This window comes from Capra hircus, chromosome 27 (genome assembly GCF_001704415.2).
Source record: "Capra hircus breed San Clemente chromosome 27, ASM170441v1, whole genome shotgun sequence".
NCBI classification, from domain to species: Eukaryota; Metazoa; Chordata; class Mammalia; order Artiodactyla; family Bovidae; genus Capra; species Capra hircus.
This window is the reverse complement of record NC_030834.1, coordinates 7,967,164-7,986,726: the sequence shown is the minus strand read 5'-3', so window position 1 is coordinate 7,986,726 and position 19,563 is coordinate 7,967,164. Positions and strand designations below refer to the sequence as shown.

The following is a 19,563-nucleotide window of genomic DNA, read 5'->3' as shown; positions in this document are numbered from 1 at the left end:
CACAGATAGAAAATGAACACAGCACAGCCTAGAAACACCTGTTATTTCCTTCCTGTGTTTTTCCACAAACCGACTTGCATTTAAGCCTACATCTGTGCTTAGGTTACCTGTCCTCATCATCTCAGCACGTGACCCCGCCATCCACCCTCCTGTCTGAGTCCAAGCCCTGCAAGCCATCTTACAGTCCTCCTCCTCCTGATGCCCTCAGCAAGGCCTGTTGGTTAACTCTCCAGAATGCCATTTTCTCCGTCTCTGCTGCCAGCGCCCTACACCAGGCCGTCGTCAGCTTTTGCTCGGGTCGCTGGTGTAGCCGAGCTGGCAGCGCTGGCCTCACTCTTGCCCCTCTGCCATCTGTTCTCCACTCTCAAGCCAGGCTGCTTTTTTTTTTTTTTAATGGAAATTCAGTTCCATCACTCTCATCCCCCACATCGTCCCCCTTGGTCTCCCTGTTGTGTTGAAAATGAAACCCTCACTTCTCACCAGGAATCGCCGGGTGCCACGTGACCCCCTCTCCTCCTCTTTCACAGCTCTTTGCTCACCTCCCAACTGCGGCCACAGTGGTCTTGCTTTCGTGCTTTTAGGGTCTTCTTCACCATACCATCATCGGACAGAAACCTACCCAGTTGTCCTCAGATACTTCATTTGGGGCCAGTCTCCCTTCTCTTTCCTGATAAGGGCGTCTTGCTGTTAGCATTTTGGAGTCACGTGGAGTGAAAGTGACCAGGGGAATCCTGCTGCTGCCGGCAAGAACCTATATTCAGTTTTTGCTCTTTCCGCTGCTCCCCAGGTTTCAGAGCCTCCTGGGCTCCACTTTTCTAGAGAGTGCACAGCCAGTCGTCTGGGGGAGCTGGGGGGCTCAGTAGTGTCCACACCACATAGGAGATTAGAGACTAAGTTGACTCAGGAGGGTTATTAACTTACGCATGGGAGGTAGAACTAGGCACTGGGAGTGAGGCCGACCAGCCAGCTCTGCTCTGAGCTGGGAGTTTCTGGTGTGACGACTGCTCTCTCATCTGATATTTTATTTGGCCGTGTGGATGTCATTGCATCTTTCAAGCGTTTCTCTCTGGCCAGGTTCTAGGGCAGCAGATCAATGACTTTACCCTTCCCGACGTGAACCTGATTGCGGAGCACTCCGACGCCGCAGAGCTGGGAAGGATGCTTCAGCTCATTTTAGGCTGTGCTGTGAACTGCGAACAGAAGCAAGGTAACATATTTGAAGTTAGCGCATGCATGTAAAATAACCGAGGAAAGCAGTTCATATCATACGTGTATACAGATCACATGTTCAAATGAGAACATCTTAAGGCCACTCATGAGGAATGCCCTTTTCTGTGATTTTGCCAGTAATCTGTTTTCAAGCTTAAAAAGAGTTTTACAGGTTAGAACAAATTTGATTACAATGATGTCCTTCCCCTTTCTGCAAGGCTGCCTAATTCTTTGAGTAGATTATTTTTAACTACACCAAGTCTGATGAAATTTACTGTTAATTGGACAAGGTCCAGCCAAATTAATTACTGATTAATAGTAATTAATACCTATGATCAGTTCAGCTATGGGAACTTAAAATTTGATATTTTAGATGGCAAGATATATAATTTACCTAAAATTAGATAATTTAGATTGAAGGATTTATTTCATAGACACTTAACTGAATATATGCATCATGCTCGGGTTTGGGACAGTGTCAGACAGTCGACCGAGTACCTGCCCTCATAGAACTCTAAGTTGAGTGGGACGGGCATTTCTAAGGCGCTTTGATTTTAAAAGGCAGATGAAAATTATTTAGCATAGTTCATTAAATTCAGATAAATTCTGTTAGGAGCGTTCTCAGCTCTTGGAAGTGTGTAACCATCAAGAGTGGCTGGTTACAGGGTCCAAATAGGAAAAGATGAAAATGTTACCTATATCTGTAGTCTGTGGGAAAGAAATCATAGCATTCATTGAGCTTCTCACACAGACCACGTGTTCTGTGTAACACCTAGATTGAGTACTTCCCTGAAACTTATGTGAGCAGTGAACACTCTGAACAGGATTTTAACACCCCACTGTCCGGAGGGCATTCTCTGTCCTCAGGAGTGCAGCTGAGAGCTTGCATCAAATGCTGTGAATCTCTGGGTTGCTGAGTGTCCCTGTCCTGAGCATGCGGGACACAGGCTGTGAGGCTGGCCAGGGGGCTTTGCCGTCTACCTCCCGCTCCGGGATTCGGTGCTCAGCCTGCTTCCTCGTGGCCAAAGTGAGGGCGTGACACCCGGTTGTTGTGAGGAGTCAGTGAATCCGTGTGTGTGTGTTTGCTCTGTAATCCGTAAAGCGTGGCAGAAACACGTGCTTTCTGTTCAGAGGATGTTTTTCAGTTCCTAGAGTGAAGAGCCACTGCTCAGAGCGTTTGCTCAGCATCCATTTATCTCGGCTACCTGACTTCTCAAACCAGGGCAAATACACAGTGGTGGATTTGAAAAAGCAAAGATTAGCAGTAAAAACACACTAATAATAATACTTAATTGAATGTCTCCCTTCTGCCGGGTAACCCAACAAAGAACACTTTTTGTAGACTGGGAAACCGAGACTCACATAAGTATTATTCACCCCAGATCTCTTGCTCGTGGGAGGACAGTGAGGACAAAACCCTGTGTCTCGTCCACATGAGACTTTGGTACTCTTTGTGCTAAACTGCGCTGTAAGGTCTGGACGTAGACAACTCGCTTTTCAGGATAAGCTCTCTGATAAAGCCCGCCTCATTTTCCACTGCTCCTGAGTCTGCGCCCAGCAATCGTACATGCTTGGATTTTTAACTTTTAAGATTTAACTTCCTTTTTTTTTGTTTTTTTTTTTCTACTTTTGAAAAAGCGTGCACTAACCTGGTTCTCACGTCATTTTATGTCATCCAGCATTTTACGGTGTTCGCGGGGAAGGGCCTTGACGTGGCAACACCGCTTCTTAACTAACGCTTCCCCTCTCACACCTGACTAACCCCCCACCCGCCCCCTCTGCACGCCCCCCCGGGGCTGCCGCCCGTTTCCCCACCGACTGGGCCCCGCCCCCAGTCTCAGCCTTCCGTTCTGCTCCCAGCCGCGCGGCTGCGGCCCCGTAGCCGGGAAATAACATGCCTTGTTCCCAGCGCTCGTAGACAGTGCCTCGTGACAAACCAAACGAACGAAATCTTGAGCTCAGACTAAAGGGATTTCTTTCTTGACCAGAGAGAGTGACTCAGTTACGACGTCCACGATTCCTGCCTCTGACGGCGCCTGTGGTTTACGCATGTAAGGTGTTGTGTATGTCTGAGTGCGCCGCCGCACATCTGCTGGAGTACAAGTATCCTTAGGGCAGTACTTCCTTAAAAACGTGTTTTGTTTAACTAGAAGCTTCGGCATTAACAACTAGAATGTCATGATTTAATAATGCGGTCACATTAAAAAAAAAAAACAAGTTACCTGTCAAGCAAAGGATTATAGTTTGGCATTAAAGATCCAGGAGTCTCTTGCCAAAAGATCACTATAACAATTGCACGGTCGGACTCCGTTTATCTCATATTAGAATGTTGAGACAGTTTTTTTGGTGTTTTTATGGATATAAAGTGGAGAGAAGCAGATTAAGGCTAAAATTTCCTAATGATTTTAATTTTTGAAACATTTCTTATTAAAATATATTTACCATATTTGTTGAAACCCACCTGGCCTATTGGTTTTTTATGCTTCATCCTCACTTTTTCATCTATTATTGGATCTGAAAATAAAACTACTTCAGGGCTTTTTTACAAGGCAAGAAAAAAAATTTTTTTTCCAACTATGTCACTACTAACAACTCAGGGATTCTTCTCTTTTTTGGCAGTGGTGAGGACAAGATTGATGAAATTGGTGCTTTCGCTTTTTAAAGATGTGGATCATTAATTTAAAGCCCAGGGTTATACAGTATTTTTAAACTATGATATCAGTTTCTATCTTAAAACCATCTTAATTCTTTGTTCTAAGCAGCTCTCAGATTCCCTAAGTTTTGTTTTTTTTTTTAATTGTAGAAAATATTAAGGTAAAAATTACCATTATGAGACGGTTAGATAGCATCACCGACTCAACGGACACGCTTCTGAACAAACTCCAGGAAATAGTGAAGGGACAGGGAAGCCTGGCATGCTGCAGTCCATAGGGTCGCAAAGAGTTGGACATGACTTAGCAACTGAACAACAACAAGAAATTATACAGTTCAATACAATACAATACTTTGATGTCACATAAGAATAAAATATAGACATCAAAGTTTTATAACATGTAACACAGAACAATGTGAAAGATGTTTAAATTTTAGGAACAGAATTCAGAGTCCTTTCCTTCTTGGCCTTAGGCTTTACCATTTCATTGCTTTACAATCCTGAAATCCTCCATTCCTGGGACTTTGAGCTGCAGCCTCAACTTTATGGGGAAGGGGAGAGTCAGTTTCAGGAAAGAAACGTGCTGATTTTCAGTTTTCACTTTACCTGCAACACATGTACTTAACCACATACGAGAAATCCTGAGGAAGAATCAAAACACGGGACACTTCTCACCAGAACTGATGAAGTCTTAGCCTTTACTCCCTTGGTCGTCTGTCACTCGAACACTGACATTCCAGGTTGTTCTTGCTTTCAGAGTACATCCAAGCCATCATGGTGATGGAGGAGTCTGTCCAGCACGTTGTCATGACAGCCATCCAGGAGGTACGTGGACCTTCGTGCTTACAGTTCGTGAGGAACTAAAGGAGCAAACCTCAGTTTGAGTGTCTGAGTTAGAAATTTTAGAGACGTTCTCCTACTTAGTTTCTGAGAATCTTTTCTTTATACTTATGCTCTGGCTTATCTCATTTTTGTTTTAAATGGTAAACATTCCTCTTGCAGGTGCAGATATTTGGTAACTATTCTTAATTTTTTTTTTAATACACTGATGAATTAAGAATAGTAGACTGACTGATTCTTAAAACCATTTTAGGTAGTATCTGTCTTAACCTGCAGACTGCCTCACACCTAAGTATGGGTCTCTTGTTTGGAAGAAAATCGGTCTTCAACTCCTGCCAGACTCAAAGCAATTTCTAGATGAATGTTTATTTGCAGCTGTAGGAGAGGAAAAATACTTCTTTCCTCTACCCTTCCAAGTTGTCTGCTGGGGCCTCTAAAAAACAACAAAAGCATTAACAACAGCGAAGCATACAACCGTATTTAATGTAAGTTTTACACAACACAAGAAGCTTTGTGAAGAAATGAAGGCTGAAGAAGTGTTTCAGCCTGCGTGGATTTGATGAAAGAGTGGAGAGTCTTGCGGGAAAGTGTGACAGGGCGGAAAAAGGGCAGCAACGGGTCCTGGTATTCAGGTTCCTCTCGCATCCCTGTGACCTTGGAGGCTTGGATACATCTCCTCTGACGTTGGGAGGGTACCTCTCCCGAGAGGAGCTTAAGACCTGCTTCCGAGGAAGGTCAGGAAATCTTTCCTGTCCCTGTTCTTTCTCAATTCCTTCAGCTTGAAGTAGTCAACAGGTCAGGGTGCATATTTTGGGGCAGCATGTTCTTAACTCCATCAGATGTTAAACATAGAACTGCAGTATTGTAAATGAAATATAGATTAATAACTGGTGGGTCTTAGGAGGGGAGAAGTTTTTAATCATAAAAGCAACGGGAGAGACTTTTAAAGGAACTGTAGAATGTAAGTAAGTAACAGGAGAAAACACAGCAAGCAACCAGGAGAAACGCTAAATGCAAATTAAGTACCTTCTATTCAGTCCAGCTGACCGACTGTGAATGCAGAGGTTCCCGCTCACCTTCACATGAGATCATTTGCTGGAATGACTTGTAGAGCTCAGTGATGATGACGACTGCCTACAGTGGAGGTCTGCGAGGGTCCTTAACTCAGTCCCTGTTGTCCCTCCCTGTGGAATCAAGGGCTGTTACCTCTGGCACATAAATGTGTCACGGTACGCAGAGTGCTGCTGCCAACCGGGGAAGTTCACCTGCGCTTTCGTGTCCAGAGTTTTGGTGGGGCTTCGTTTTATAAATATGAATGATTGGATCGTTGGCCATGAGGTTGAATGAAATTTCCAGCCCCCTCCCCCCACCCTCCTCCCCAGAAGTCAGACTGATACCCAGGGGCTCCAAGCCCCAACCCTCCCTCTAATACGTGGGGACAGAGGTCAGCCAGAGTATTCTTTATTACACAGGACCTTGCTACAAAGTGAAGCTTTTAACAAAGGATCGGTTGGCAGTCTAGCACTGATCGGGGTAGGAAAGTAAGATTCAGGGTCGTGGGTGTTCAGATAACACAGCGGCAGTCACCAAAGCGAGGCGAATCTGAATTGCCCTTAAGTGGTCTCGGGTTGGCTCTGTGGGCGTCAGGAGCCCGGCTCTGTGCCGCTCCTTGTCTGCCATCCCTAACATGTAATTCCATCCCTGTGGTGTGCCCTGGCGGCGTGTGCACCAGTCCTCACATCGCATCCTGGCCAGCAGCCGGGCCCGAAGGATGGTTCTCCACCGCCTCTTAGAAAACATCTAGGAATTCTCACGCTTGTTATCCAGCTGTTTCTCGCATTGGCACTCGGGGAAGCTGGAGAATGTGTTCTTTATTCCAGGTGGTCACGGACTGAGTCAGAACGTGAGGGTCCTGTTACTAAGCAAAAACAGGAAGAAATAATAGGGGGGGTCGCTAACTGTCCTGCCTTCCTGTGGTTGATCCTGTGATTCCACTGTTAGGAATTTATCCTGAGGAAGTCCGAAGTACAAAGATAGACAGCGATAATAGTAATAGCAAGCGTGTATCCACACCCGCTCTTTGCTGGTACTCAGTAAACACGTCACATCTGTTAATACTAACTCACTCAACAGTCACTGCAGCCGAGATTAATGCTGCTAAAGTGTGCGCATAACAGTCGTTAGAATGACAGCTTTTATGTTATAGATATTTTACCACAATTTAAAGCCTTTTTAAAAGGTTACATCTCATCCTTTGAAGTATGTACTGTCACTGTCCCCATTTTAGAAGAGAGGAGACAGAGGCCTCGACAGTGTGAGCAACCAGCTCAGGTCCACACCAGAAGCAGCGGCAGAGTTAGAACTCAGATAACGCAGAGCCCACACCGTAGGCTGTGCTCTGTCACCCCAGGTCTGTTTATTCAGCCTTACTTTCTGGGACTGAAACACCGGCAATAACCTCACTGCCCGGCAACAAGGGAAGGACAAATGAAGTATGATTCAACCATATGTTGGCATTTTATGTAAGCATTAAAGCATATTTTTTGAAAAGTAATGACATGGGCCAAGTTTATAACATATTAGGTTTAAAAAGGTAGTATACAGAACACGCAAGCAGTATAATCTCATTTTTGTTAAACGGTAAAAATTAAGATGTGTGAGAACAAACTTTCCAAAATGTTAACTGTCTCCACATGGTTGGATGTTTTCTATTCTGCATTCTAAAATTTTTCTGTAATAAAAGGTATCTTTAATTGGGTTTTTCTTTTTCACTGAAATCTGTAACTGAGTGATTTTCATTCTGTGAATCTTATCCCAAGGAATTATGTAGAAATTCAGGCCATGATTGGGCACAGCTTTATCAGCCTATTTTATATTAACGAAAATGTGAAAATAGTGTATTTCCATTGGCAAGAAGGTGACATTATAGCACCTCCACCTGGGGTTTCTTTGGAAGGACTGATGCTAAAGCTGAAACTCCAGTACTTTGGCTACCTCACGCAAAGAGTTGACTCATTGGAAAAGACTCTGATGCTGGGAAGGATTGGGGGCAGGAGGAGAAGGGGACGACAGAGGATGAGATGGCTGGATGGCATCACTGACTCTATGGACGTGAGTCTGAGTGAACTCTGGGAGTTGGTGATGGACAGGGAGGCCTGGCATGCTGCGATTCATGGGGTCGCAAAGAGTCGGACACGACTGAGCGACTGAACTGAACTGATAAAAATTTGTCACCAAAAAAAAGGTATCTTCCGGCAAAGGGAAGACCTTTAAAACGTCAAGTGAACGAAGCAATGTATGAAAAGGTATGTACAGGTGGATGTTCAGGTGATATCTGTTCTGTGCATATTCATCTTGTTCACTTAGCAGATACCCATTGGGTGTTTAGAATGCAGAGGGACAGTAGCAGCCTGCCAAGACGTGGTCTCCTGCCACAAAGGGCACGAGTCTAGAGGAAGAGCTGGCCAGACAAGGAGTTCAGACACCTCCAGTGTTCAGAGTGAAAATCACCGTCGTGGGGAAAAGTCAGTTGGTATGGGGACAGTGAGGAGGGCTTACTAGAGGACGTGGCATCTCAGCTGAGCCCTGTGGGAGGAGATGAGGTGCAGTCCTCGGGGGGGGGGGGGGGAGTGGTGGACACAGGAGCTGCAAACCTGGCTAAAGATACAGTACCTTTTGTTATAGAGAAATAGGAGAATGCAGAAGAGAAAGCCTCCAGCCATCCAGAGACTGTTAACATTCTGGAAAGTTTGCTTTCGCTCAGCAGACGTGGGAGGTGACGGGGGCTGGAGGTGAGGCAGGAGAGCCCTAAAATCAGTAGGATGTTGAATGAGTTGGAATTTTGGAAACCAGTGAATAGACTTTCAAGGAGAAAACACAGTGAAGTCTGTATCTGAGAAACTCTAGGCAATGAAAAGGATGGATTGGAGGAAAACATGGCCAGAAACAGGAGAGCAGGCTCGACCTCAGTTAACTGTCTGCTGAGAAGGATGGGAGCTGACCTGGGTTACAGGGTCGGGTTGAGCGTGGGCTGACTGCGTGCTACCAGAGCTGTGGTCAGCAGGCCTGGTGGCTGATCAGGCCTTGGAGGAGGGCCTGGGGGCTGGACAGATGTGTGGAGTTGAAGAAGGAGTTTTGTAAGATGATTGTATTGTCTTTATTCAGGTGCTGCTGATGGCGATTTTGTTTTTCTATTGTGGTAAAATACACATAATTATAAACTTTGCCATTTTCAAGGTTATTTTGTAGCACGTCTCAATATTCAGCTCCGTTTGTGTTTGAATGGTCGTCCCCGGTGCGGGTGGGCCTCACCATGTTTATGCATTGTCAGTGGACACTTGAGCTGTCTCCACCTTTGGGGTGTTGTGAGTAGTGCTGCTATGAATGTGTGTATGGGGTTGGTTTTTTTTTTTTGAACACCTGTTTTTAATTTTTCTGAATCTATACCGAGAAACTGAATTGCTAGGGCATGTGGTGACCCTGTGTATAACTTTGAGGAAGTGCCAGGGTGCTTCCCATGGGTGCTGGCATCGCTGTCCACTCCCCCCAGCAGTGCCGCGGATTCTGGTTCCTCTGCCCCATGGTCGGCCTTTGTAACTGCCCCTCATCCGAGTGGATAAGGAGGTGTTTTCTCATCGTGGCCTATTTGTATTTCCCTCCAGGCTAGTGATGTTGAGCTTCTTTTCATGTGTTTCCTGGCCGTGTTATAGTATCTTCTTTGGAGAAATGTGAATGGTAGTCAAATACATAATGGTCCTTCAGTTCTTTAAATGCTAATAGGAGGAAGCCACAGGAGAGAGCAAGAGAGAGGTTGAGATAACACAAGAGAATGGTAAGTGGTCCATGGTCTGAGAAGCTGGGAAGAGACAGGGTTGGGAGCGTTAAGTAGAGGGATCAGCCTGGAGTGGGAGGAACAGCACTTCCATTTTAACCAGATTGAAGGAGGAAGGGTGGGCATGAATGTTGTCTGTTCTACAGGAAACTGAGGAATTTCTTACCTGAAGGCAAAGTCTGGTCATAAAGAGTAGGGAGAGTTGCTGAGGTTTGAGAAACAGGAACGGTTTGGAATAATCTCTAATGGAATAAAGAGGCTGCTGATGGGGAAGCAGCTGTACTTTGGGGCAACTTTGAAGGCCTAGCTGACCCTGGAAACTGTACGTCATGTTTTGTGGTTTAAAAAATATCTTAACTGTCTCCGTACTTAGCGGTCAGGGTTTACAGCCAGAAGAGAAAGGTGGTTGGGTTGGTTTTGGATTGAGATTTTCCTCAGGAGAAGGTACTAAGGTAAGAGAATTGATTATATTAAAACCAAATAATAGACCACGAAGTCTAGGCCAGAAGGAGAAGGTAACTGATTAAACAGATGCTGAACCAGTCCATTCTGAAGGAGATCAGCCCTGGGATTTCTTTGGAGGGAATGATGCTGAAGCTGAAACTCCAGTAATTTGGCCACCTCTTGCGAAGAGTTGACTCATTGGAAAAGACTGATGCTGGGAGGGATTGGGGGCAGGAGGAGAAGGGGATGACAGAGGGTGAGATGGCTGGATGGCATCACGGACTCGATAGACGTGAGTCTGAGTGAACTCCGGGAGTTGGTGATGGACAGGGAGTCCTGGCGTGCTGTGATTCATGGGGTTGCAAAGAGTCGGACACGACTGAGCGACTGAATTGAACTGAACTGTGTCAGCCGACGTCCGGGGTGAGGCGATTGCCAAAGAGAAGGCGACAAAAGAGTAAACTCTGGGCAGGCACATTAGAGACGTTCACCGGAGAGCCTGAGCAGAGCGAGGTGGGAAGTGCCTGTAAGAGTGAAAACCAGAGGGCAGTACGGAGGCGCAGGGCCCCCTGTCTGTGAGTGCCCTGGAGAAGGCGGTGTTGGGCGTGGGGTGCCAGGCGTGGACTAACATGTAACAGTGGGGACGGGAAGAAGACCGCAGGAAAACGCTTCTAGCCACCCCCTCTGCCCCTGCCCTGAATCAGATCCCTCACAGCCCTTATCACTGAGCTGCCTTTCTTACGTGAGCTGTGTGTGGCCCGTAGTACAGGTGGGTTCTTACATAGTTCAGAATTACAGAAGTGGTTATTTCCAGATGGTAGAAGAATGGATATATTTTTATATATATTTTTTTTCTGAATTTAATCTTCTCTATGTTGGGTTGTTTCTTTTTTTCCCAATTGGACGAAAGCCCTTTGGATCATCTTTTTATTAATATTCTTACCATGAAAGCATAAAAAAATTGAAGCCAATATTTTTTATACTACCTGGGATTTTTTTTTTTTTCCCCTAATTATGCTAAGGGACTTTGGCTCTTCTCACGACAGGATTAGAGAGCAGTGGTTCTCAAACTTCAGTGTGCATCCTGGACCCTAACCCCAGAGTCTCTGATTCAGTAAATCTGAGCTGGGGACCCAAGAATGTGCGTTTCTGGCAAGTTCTTAGGATGCTGCTGGTGTTGGTGTGGGGACCTCACTTGGAGAAACACTGATACAGAGAAGAAGGTGGAGCAGAGCAGAGCAGCTCTGTAAAGAGTGGGATAAAGGCTGAGGTGACAAGATCTCTCAAAAGATGTTCCCACCTTTCTAATCATCCCTCTCTTTTGTCCTTTTTACAGAATGTAAGACAGGAAACAGGAGAAAATGGGGACATTTTTTGTCTGCCCCCAACATTTGTCACAGTCAGAATTTTACCCTTTCTCCCCAAACCCTCTCGCACCGCCTGGGTGTTCTCTGTGAGCAGCACAAGGGTGGGAGAGGCTGAGAGGTAGATTTGTGTTTGTACGCGTGTCATCTCTGAGCATCAGCAGTTCATTTGGGCTGACACTGATCTGACCCACATTTATTCTTCAGAAATAGTTCCCCAGCAATGCTATTTTTTTGTACTGAAAAGCCAATGTTTTAAAATATTTAGCCACATTTCAGCTTAAAGCCTTGTCTTTTTTTCGTGGTGAGGATAGGTAACACTTGATTCTCATGACTGGCCCCGCCCTGAAGTTGCACACGTATAATTTTAGGTGAAGGCTAATCCTGCTGCAAAACAAAGCTTCGATGCATAAGGAAATGTTCCTTTTACATTTGTGTTTGTCATTGTAATTTTTACAATTCTCCGGCAGCCAGGCGTTCACGTTTATTGTAAGTGTATTATGTCGAATGTCATTTTTGTCTCCTGGTTGTAATCATTTAAATCTTGATTTCAGCTGATGAGTAAAGAGTCCCCTGTGTCTGCTGGGAATGACGCCTATGTTGACCTTGATCGCCAGGTACCTGGTTTTACATTGTTTCTCTATGTGCGGAGGTTAAAGGGTAAACTTTGGATGTTAATGAAAAGGGTGTTTCAACTCTTGAAATATATTGGTGTAATTCTTTATTTTTTACCTAACATGCAAGAATTACACTTTTTTTTTTTTTAAAGCCACTTTCCTGCTGCTGCTGCTGCTAAGTCGCTTCAGTCGTGTCCAACTCTGTGCGACCCCATAGACAGAAGCCCACCAGTAAACATTTGTAATAAAACTTGTAACTTGCAACTAACATAATTTATTAAATAAATTAGCTTCTGTAATTTATTATATTTTGTGTTTTCTAGTCATGGTTTTTCTTTTTCTGTTAGTGATAGCTTTCTGTATGCCACATTTAAGAAAACAGACGCAGTCCTGGAACATGGCATGCATTTAGTCCTATGATTTATTTCGAACACAAAAGATATTTTGCCTTTTATTTCATGTTACTCTTCAATGGAAAAAGTTTCTTTTTCCTTTCATCTTTCTGAAGATGTAAAGTCTGTCAGGAGATATTTAAACTCGCTAAGGAGCTACTATATTTTTTTAAGGAACTCTGCAATATATTCTTATGGTTTTTAACAGAAAAGTTGATTTGTAATTTTAATTACTGCTTTTTAATAAAATTTTGTTACGTTGTCATTGCTGTATTCTGCTATTCTGGGACATCTGTTCCATAGCATGAATAGAAATCTTTGTGTTCTTTGTCTTCTCTCATTTCTTCCCCATGGTTTCTAAGTGTTTTGCAGGAAAATCTTCGGGTATGCTATAATTTTAGCCCAAATTGTAATTTGTCTTTTCCTGACTCTGTGGCATCTGAGTTTAAACTTGTTACCTTGAATGCACATTTTGTTTTTGTATCCATTACACAGAGATTTGATCACATGAAATGAAAAGCCAATATAATTTTATTTTCATCAATTTTTTTCTTCTAAAAAGTCAGTTAACTTTAATGTTTTCATACACAGCTAACAGAGTTAATTGGGACCCAGGTCGGGACTGTTTGGTTTGTGCTGAGAATCAGAATAATAAAAACCTTTCATTTTGAAACTGATAAACAAAATTAACACAGAGGTTTAATATGATGGAACATTTGTGTTGAAATACACTAGCTGTTTATTTTAACAGTTGAACCCCTGTTCTAGCATGTATAGATTTTACCAAAGTAAAATTTCCCAGTTATTACAGAATCAAAACATTACCAAGAACCAGGTAGCCCAGATAAGAAAACATGTATAAGAGAACCAAATTCCAAGTTCAGAAAAGACAAAGCTTAGGACTAAAAGATATTCACAGTTAGAAGTGGTGCCGTAACAACAGAAATTTGGTCTAAATCGTTTCCAAGCAACGCAAAGTTTATTTATAAATTTGCAAATTTGTACATTGAGCATTTATCAAGCATCAGAAAAAAAAAAAGAAATGTCTTGTTTTGACTCCTGCAAGAGGGTTCTTGATTTCTGCTGTCCCCAGAAAGAGAAGGGAGTTCTGTGCTCTACATGTGTGGTTACTAGCTGTTGCCCTGTCATATTCCAGTGTTGACTGTAGCTCTTTGTTTCTACCCAGCTGAAGAAAACTTCAGAAGAACTAAATGAAGCTTTGTCGGCCAAGGAAGAAATTGCTCAAAGGTGCCATGAGTTGGATCTGCAGGTAAGAGGGCTGTTCCCGGACCACCTGTCTGAAACGCGCTCTGTGAGTCCCACCACACACAGCGGGTCCCGCTTGCAGTTCAGTTTGACTATAACACAGCCTAATTAGAGAAGAAAAATCCTGGAAAAAGAGTGCAGACCTAGCAAAGATCAGAGTTTTCCTTGCTTCTCACAACTCTATTAAATTCACAATAAATGATTTAAAATGGGATAAGCCCACAAAAAGAGAAAGAGGAGGGAGACCAGCACTCAGGAGACTGGGGGAGATTTTTTTAAAAGTCCTGACTTTTGTAGTGTTCGCCAGTCTCCACGGTATACACACTCCCAGTGACCAGTATCAGTTGCTAACGGTTTAACAGTCGGCTCACCTGTCTCTTGAGTATTTAACAAGCAGCTTGGTTTCAGCCAGCAATAGCACACCACACTCGTTATCCACTTCTGAAGGCCAAAGACAGTTGGGAAAAGTGCTGAATGGCCTAAGAGGAGTAAAGAATGCAGTGACCACACCTCCTATAAAAGGGGATGGGGACTTCTCTGGTGTTCCAATAGGTAAGAATCTGCCTGCCAACCCAGGGAATGTGGGTTCAGTCCCTGGCCCTGAAGGTTCCACATGCTGCGGGGCAGCTAAGCCTGTGCCCCGCAACCTCTGAGTCCGCACTGTAGGGCCTGAGGGCTGTAGTTACTGAGCCTGGGCGCCTGCAGCCCCTGCTCTGCAATAAGAGAAGCCACCAAATAAGATGGCCGTGCACCCCAACTGGAGAGGAGCACCCACTTGCTGCAACTGGTAAGCCCAAGCGCAACAACAGAGGTCCAGTGGCCCCCAAAATAAAAATAAATAGTTTTAAACCCAGAGAACTGCAGGGAGCCCCCCCCCACCCCCACGTGGCAGAAGGCTGCAGCAAGGTGCAACGGGGTCTCCTGTAGGAGAGTGCCCCCAGCGCCCGTCACCCGCTGCAGACACCCTGACCTGAAGCGGGCTTGCTACCGGAGAGTTCTCTTCTAAAGAGTTAAGCAAACAGAAGTATGGGAGGATAGACTCAGTGTTAGTATCGCAGGGTTAGGCTATTTGCATTTTGACCTTTCCAGGTTCTCAAATTTACAGAGAGCAAGGAAGGAAAAATGCAAAGCGAAAAAGAGCAGCGTCAAGGTAACAGGAAACTAGCCCTGGAGGAAGTGGAGAAATTGGGGTAGTAAAAAAGTTTTCTCTTTGATTATTTAATGCCCCTGTGAAACTGGCAAAGATGCTGCATCTCTAAAGTAAGGGCAAGATGCTGTTTTAAAAAGAAAAAAGTCAGAGATGAAGAAACACGTGAAGTATTAGTCGCTCAGTCATGTCTGACACTTTGTGACCCCATGGACTGTAGTCCCCCAGGCTCTTCTTTCCATGGGATTCTCCAGGCAGGAATACTGGAGTGGGGTGCCATTTACTGTTCCAGAGGATCTTCCTGACCCAGGGATTAAACCCAGGTTTCCTGCATTACAGGCAGATTCTTTCCCCTTTGAGCCACCAGGGAGGCCCCTCAGACTGAGAGAAACACTTAAGTAAATTAGAATTGTCAAAATAAAAATCCAGTAGAATAGTTAAAAAAGAAGTTGGAGAAATCTTTCATAGATAAAAAGAGAATAAGAAATAAAATGTATTTGTCTTGGATTTACAACAAAACCATAGGGGAGGAGAGAGTGCACGAGGTCCAGATGGCGCATGATTGGCTGCATATTGATACTTCCTAAAGCTGGGTAGTGGGCACTCAGTTCATGGTATTTTCCGCCAGAAGCATTTTACTCTGAAGGCATTAATAGTTGGTCATTGCTTTGGATGCAGGTAGAATTGTGATGAGAGCACACTTGTTGGGTTATATAGTAAATAATACCTAGTCAAATGTAAGTGCCCTTGGAGAAGGTAATGGCAACCCACTCCAGGATTCTTGCCTGGGAAATCCCATGGACAGAGGAGCCTTGTGGGCTACAGTCCATGGGGTCGCAAAGAGTTGGACATGACTGAGCGACTGAGCGTGCACACAGTGTAAGTGTTGTTAATTGCTTTTCAGATTTTAAAATTTAGCTATGCATAAATTATTCACGATAATAAGATTGGTTGTTTTTACAAGCAGAATGTAAGTAGTATCCTTGGTAGCATAACCGGAGAAGGCGATGGCACCCCACTCCAGTACTCTTGCCTGGAAAATCCCATGGACAGAGGAGCCTGGTGGGCTGCAGTCCATGGGGTCGCTAAGAGTCGGACAGGACTGAGCGACTTCCCTTTCACTTTTCACTTTCATGCATTGGAGAAGGCAATGGCAACCCACTCCAGTGTTCTTGCCTGGAGAATCCCAGGGACGGGGGAGCCTGGTGGGCTGCCGTCTGGGGTCACACAGAGTCAGACACGACTGAAGCAACTCAGCAGCAGCAGAGCATAGCATTCAGTCGTGCTCTGGGATTGGCCCCCTGTCTCAGGAGTGAAGTGGCGGCAGAGGCCGGCTCATTGCTCGGTGTGTTGTCTGTGGTGCTTTTGTGCTGCGGAATCAGGGCTGAGGACCCATGGTGAGCCCCGTGGCTCTGAAGGGCTGAGCTGTTCGCAACCTGTACTCTGGCCTGGAGAATTCCACGAGCCATACATAGTCCATGGGGTCACAAACAGTCAGACACGACTGAGCGACTTTTACTTTCATGAACTGATTACAATGTTGTATAGCAGAAACCAATACAACATTGCAAAGCAATTATCCTCCAGTTAAAATGAGTACATAAATAAAAAGAAATTAGCAACAAAGAAATGAGTTTTTAAGATTTAAAGCCTTAAATATTTACTTTAAAAAGAATACAAGAACAGAAATAGACCCACAGTATAGAATTGAGCTGTTGCTCTATTCTGAGAAAACACCCATGCGGTTATGGGAATCTGACAAGAGAGAGAGCTGGCATTTCAGACTCATTTGCTTATTCAGCAGACATGGAGCACCCACTCCAGACCTTCCCCTGCTCTGTAGCTGCTGTGGATACAGTGAAGTTGAGGGGAGACACAGAACTGGATAAAATATCCTTGCCCCCAGGTGCTTAGGTGCACATGAAGAAGACAGACCATAAACAGGATAAGAATCAGTCTGTCGTGTACCGATAAGGGTTCTAGAGAGAGGGAGACTCGGGGGAGCAAGGTGGGAGGAATTTGTTCTGATGGGTCCTCAGCAAAGCCTGCCAGCGGAGGCAGCGAGTTTGTAAGAGATCCTAAGAACGTGGAGGAGCTGGCCTCCCAGTCTTCCCCAGAGGGGCATCCAGATCAGCGCACCTGATTGGAGCTGGAGAGAGGAACTGTCCACAGAGGCCTTGGGAAAGGCTCAGTAAGGGGGAGGCCATTGCAGGCTTGCGAGCAGAGTCATCCTGTGATCCGAGTTTTATTTTCTTGGGTTTTGATGGCTCCTCGGTGGAGACTAGACTGAGGGTGAGGGCCAACTCATGGAGACTGATTCAGACGCCTTTGGGACAATCAGGTGAAAACTTAGGTTGGCTTAAATCAGAATTGAGGGGTGGTGAGAAGTGGCGGGAATCTCTTTGAAGGCAGAGCTGCTGATGTTTGCTGAAAGAGTGGATGTGAGGATGAGCTGTGACAGGTCCTAACCAAGCAAGTGGAAGGACAGAGTCAGCACTGCTGAGATGCGGAGACAGCAGGCGGGCTGGCCGGGGTACAGGTGAGAGTCCCACCTGCATAGGCTGAAGTCAAACGCCTCGTGGGCGTGATGCCCAGTTTGGGATCCCAGGCTGGAAATAGAAACGTGCAAGCTCTCAGTGAATACGTGGTGTTTACAGCCCAGCTACTGAAAGACATCAGTGTATTTAGGAAGGAAAAGCCGCGGGTGCCCCAAGGCAGGGCCATGGAGAGGACCAGGAGAGGGAGGTGTTCCAGGAGCTGCAGGAAGCAGAGCTCTGCTGGTCCTGGGGGCAGTGGGGCAGGAGCCCTTCTGGAACAGGTTCGAGAGGAAATGGGGGCGGAGATGGAGAACTGGAAGTGGAGGCGGCTTCTGCTTTTCCAGGTTCTTGAGATGTAGTTGACCTGCAGTAAACTGCCCACTTTTGAAGTGTACAATTCTGCTGCCTGTTGGCATCACCACAGTCAGGATAACGCGTTCTCTGTCATCTTCCTCCAGCCCCGGCTCTGCTTTCTGTCTCTGGATTAGCTTGTATCTTCTAGAATCACATATGAAAGGAGTCACACACACTGTACCCTTTTTCTGCCTGGCCTCTTTTTCTTTCTTTGAGATTCGTTCATATTGCTGGTAGCAGTAGTTGATTCTTTTGCTGTCAAGCAGTGTTCTGTTGAATGGATGTGCTGTTATTTAGCTGTTCACCTGTCGATAAATCTTTGTTTTTCTGTGTTTGTGTTAGTCACTCATGTCCGACTCTTTGCGACCCCGTGGACTGTAGCTCGCCAGGCTCCTCTGTCCATGGGATTTTCCAGACAAGAAAACTGGCGAGGGTTGCCATTCCCTTCTCCAGGGGATCTTCCCGACCCAGGGATCGAACCTGGGTCTCTTGCATTACAGGCAGATTTTTTGCCATCTGAGCCGCCAGGGAAGCCATTACAAACGAAGCTGCTATTAACATTCTGCATCTCTGTGAACATATGTTTTGTTTCTCTGTGGTAAATAAATACCTAAGAGTAAACTGCCTGTGTCATGTGGTAGTTCCATGATTAATTTTTTAGGAAAATGCAGACGAGGTATTCACAGCGTTCAGAACATTACACATTCTCACCAGGTGTGTTGAATCCCACTTGCATGCATCTTCGCCAGCATTTGGTACAGCCAGTCTCTCTAATGTCCGGCCTCCTAGTGGGAGTGGTGTGTGGCTATAACATTATGGTCTCACTTTTCTTTTCCTTAGTGAATAATCGTGAGTGTCTTTTTGTGTACTTAGTTGCCATTGGGTGTGTATCTGCTTTCTCACTCAGTCCTGCCCTACTCTCTGCGGCCACATGTACATAGCACAGCAGGTCTTCTGTCCATGGAATTTTCCCAGGAGGAAGACTGGAGTGGGTTGCCATTTCCTACTCCAGGGGATCTTCCTGACCCAGGGATCAAACCTGCATCTCTTGTGTCTCCTTCATTGGCAGGTGGATTCCTTACCACTGAGCCACCTGTGAAGCCTTTTACATGTCTTCTTTGGTGAATTATCTTTTCAAATCTGAAATTTTTAAAATGAATTATTGCTTGCTTTTACATACTGCTCTGTCTATGCAATATTCCTAAATAATATAAATGTTTTAAGTGGAGGTTACTTGTACTTCTTTAAAGACAGGCTTTAATTCATACTGGCTTCCCTGGTGGCTCAGATGGTAAAGAATCTGCCTGCAGTGTAGGAGACCTGGGTTTGATCCCTAGGTTGGGAAGATCCCCTGGAGAAGGGAATGGCCACCCCCCTCAAGTATCTCTTGCCTGGAGGGTTCCATGAACAGAGGATCCTGGTACGCTGCAGTCTGCGGGGTCACAAAGAGTTGGACACAACTGAGCGACTGACACACACACAATTCATAATGGTAATTTACAAGTGGTTAATGCGGATTCCAGTGTAATTGGAAAAAACAGCTCCTGTCTTCCTACGTTCTAACAGGTCGCAGCACTGCAGGAGGAGAAAAGCAGTCTGTTGGCAGAGAATCAGGTATTAATGGAAAGACTTAATCAGTCAGATTCTATAGAAGATCCTAACAGTCCAGCAGGAAGGAGGCATCTGCAGCTCCAGACTCAGTTAGAGCAGCTCCAGGAAGAAACATTCAGGTAAAGGACCCCTCACTCAGACCTAATCCTTTAAAATCTGGTAATGTCTTTTGCAGTTAAGAATATAGTGTTAGGGCTTCCGGGTAACTGCAGACCAAGGTGGCTCTGTGATTAGCCACTTCCCAAAAGTCCTCCCACACACCGTGAAATAAGCACACGTCCACGAAAGTTCTCGCCCT

General features: G+C 45.2%; 1 protein-coding gene across 5 annotated transcripts in view; it reads left to right on the top strand.

Annotated features, from left to right (window-relative positions):
- Positions 1–19,563, top strand: part of HOOK3 (hook microtubule tethering protein 3) — an 88,989-nt gene that overhangs the window by 26,600 nt on the left and 42,826 nt on the right. For all 5 annotated transcript variants that reach the window (XM_018041821.1, XM_018041824.1, XM_018041820.1 and 2 more), the window contains exons 5-9: positions 1,075–1,207; positions 4,620–4,687; positions 11,896–11,958; positions 13,537–13,620; positions 19,221–19,384. In XM_018041821.1, coding sequence (XP_017897310.1) covers positions 1,075–1,207; positions 4,620–4,687; positions 11,896–11,958; positions 13,537–13,620; positions 19,221–19,384 — 512 coding nt within the window. The remainder of the gene's footprint in view (positions 1–1,074; positions 1,208–4,619; positions 4,688–11,895; positions 11,959–13,536; positions 13,621–19,220; positions 19,385–19,563) is intronic.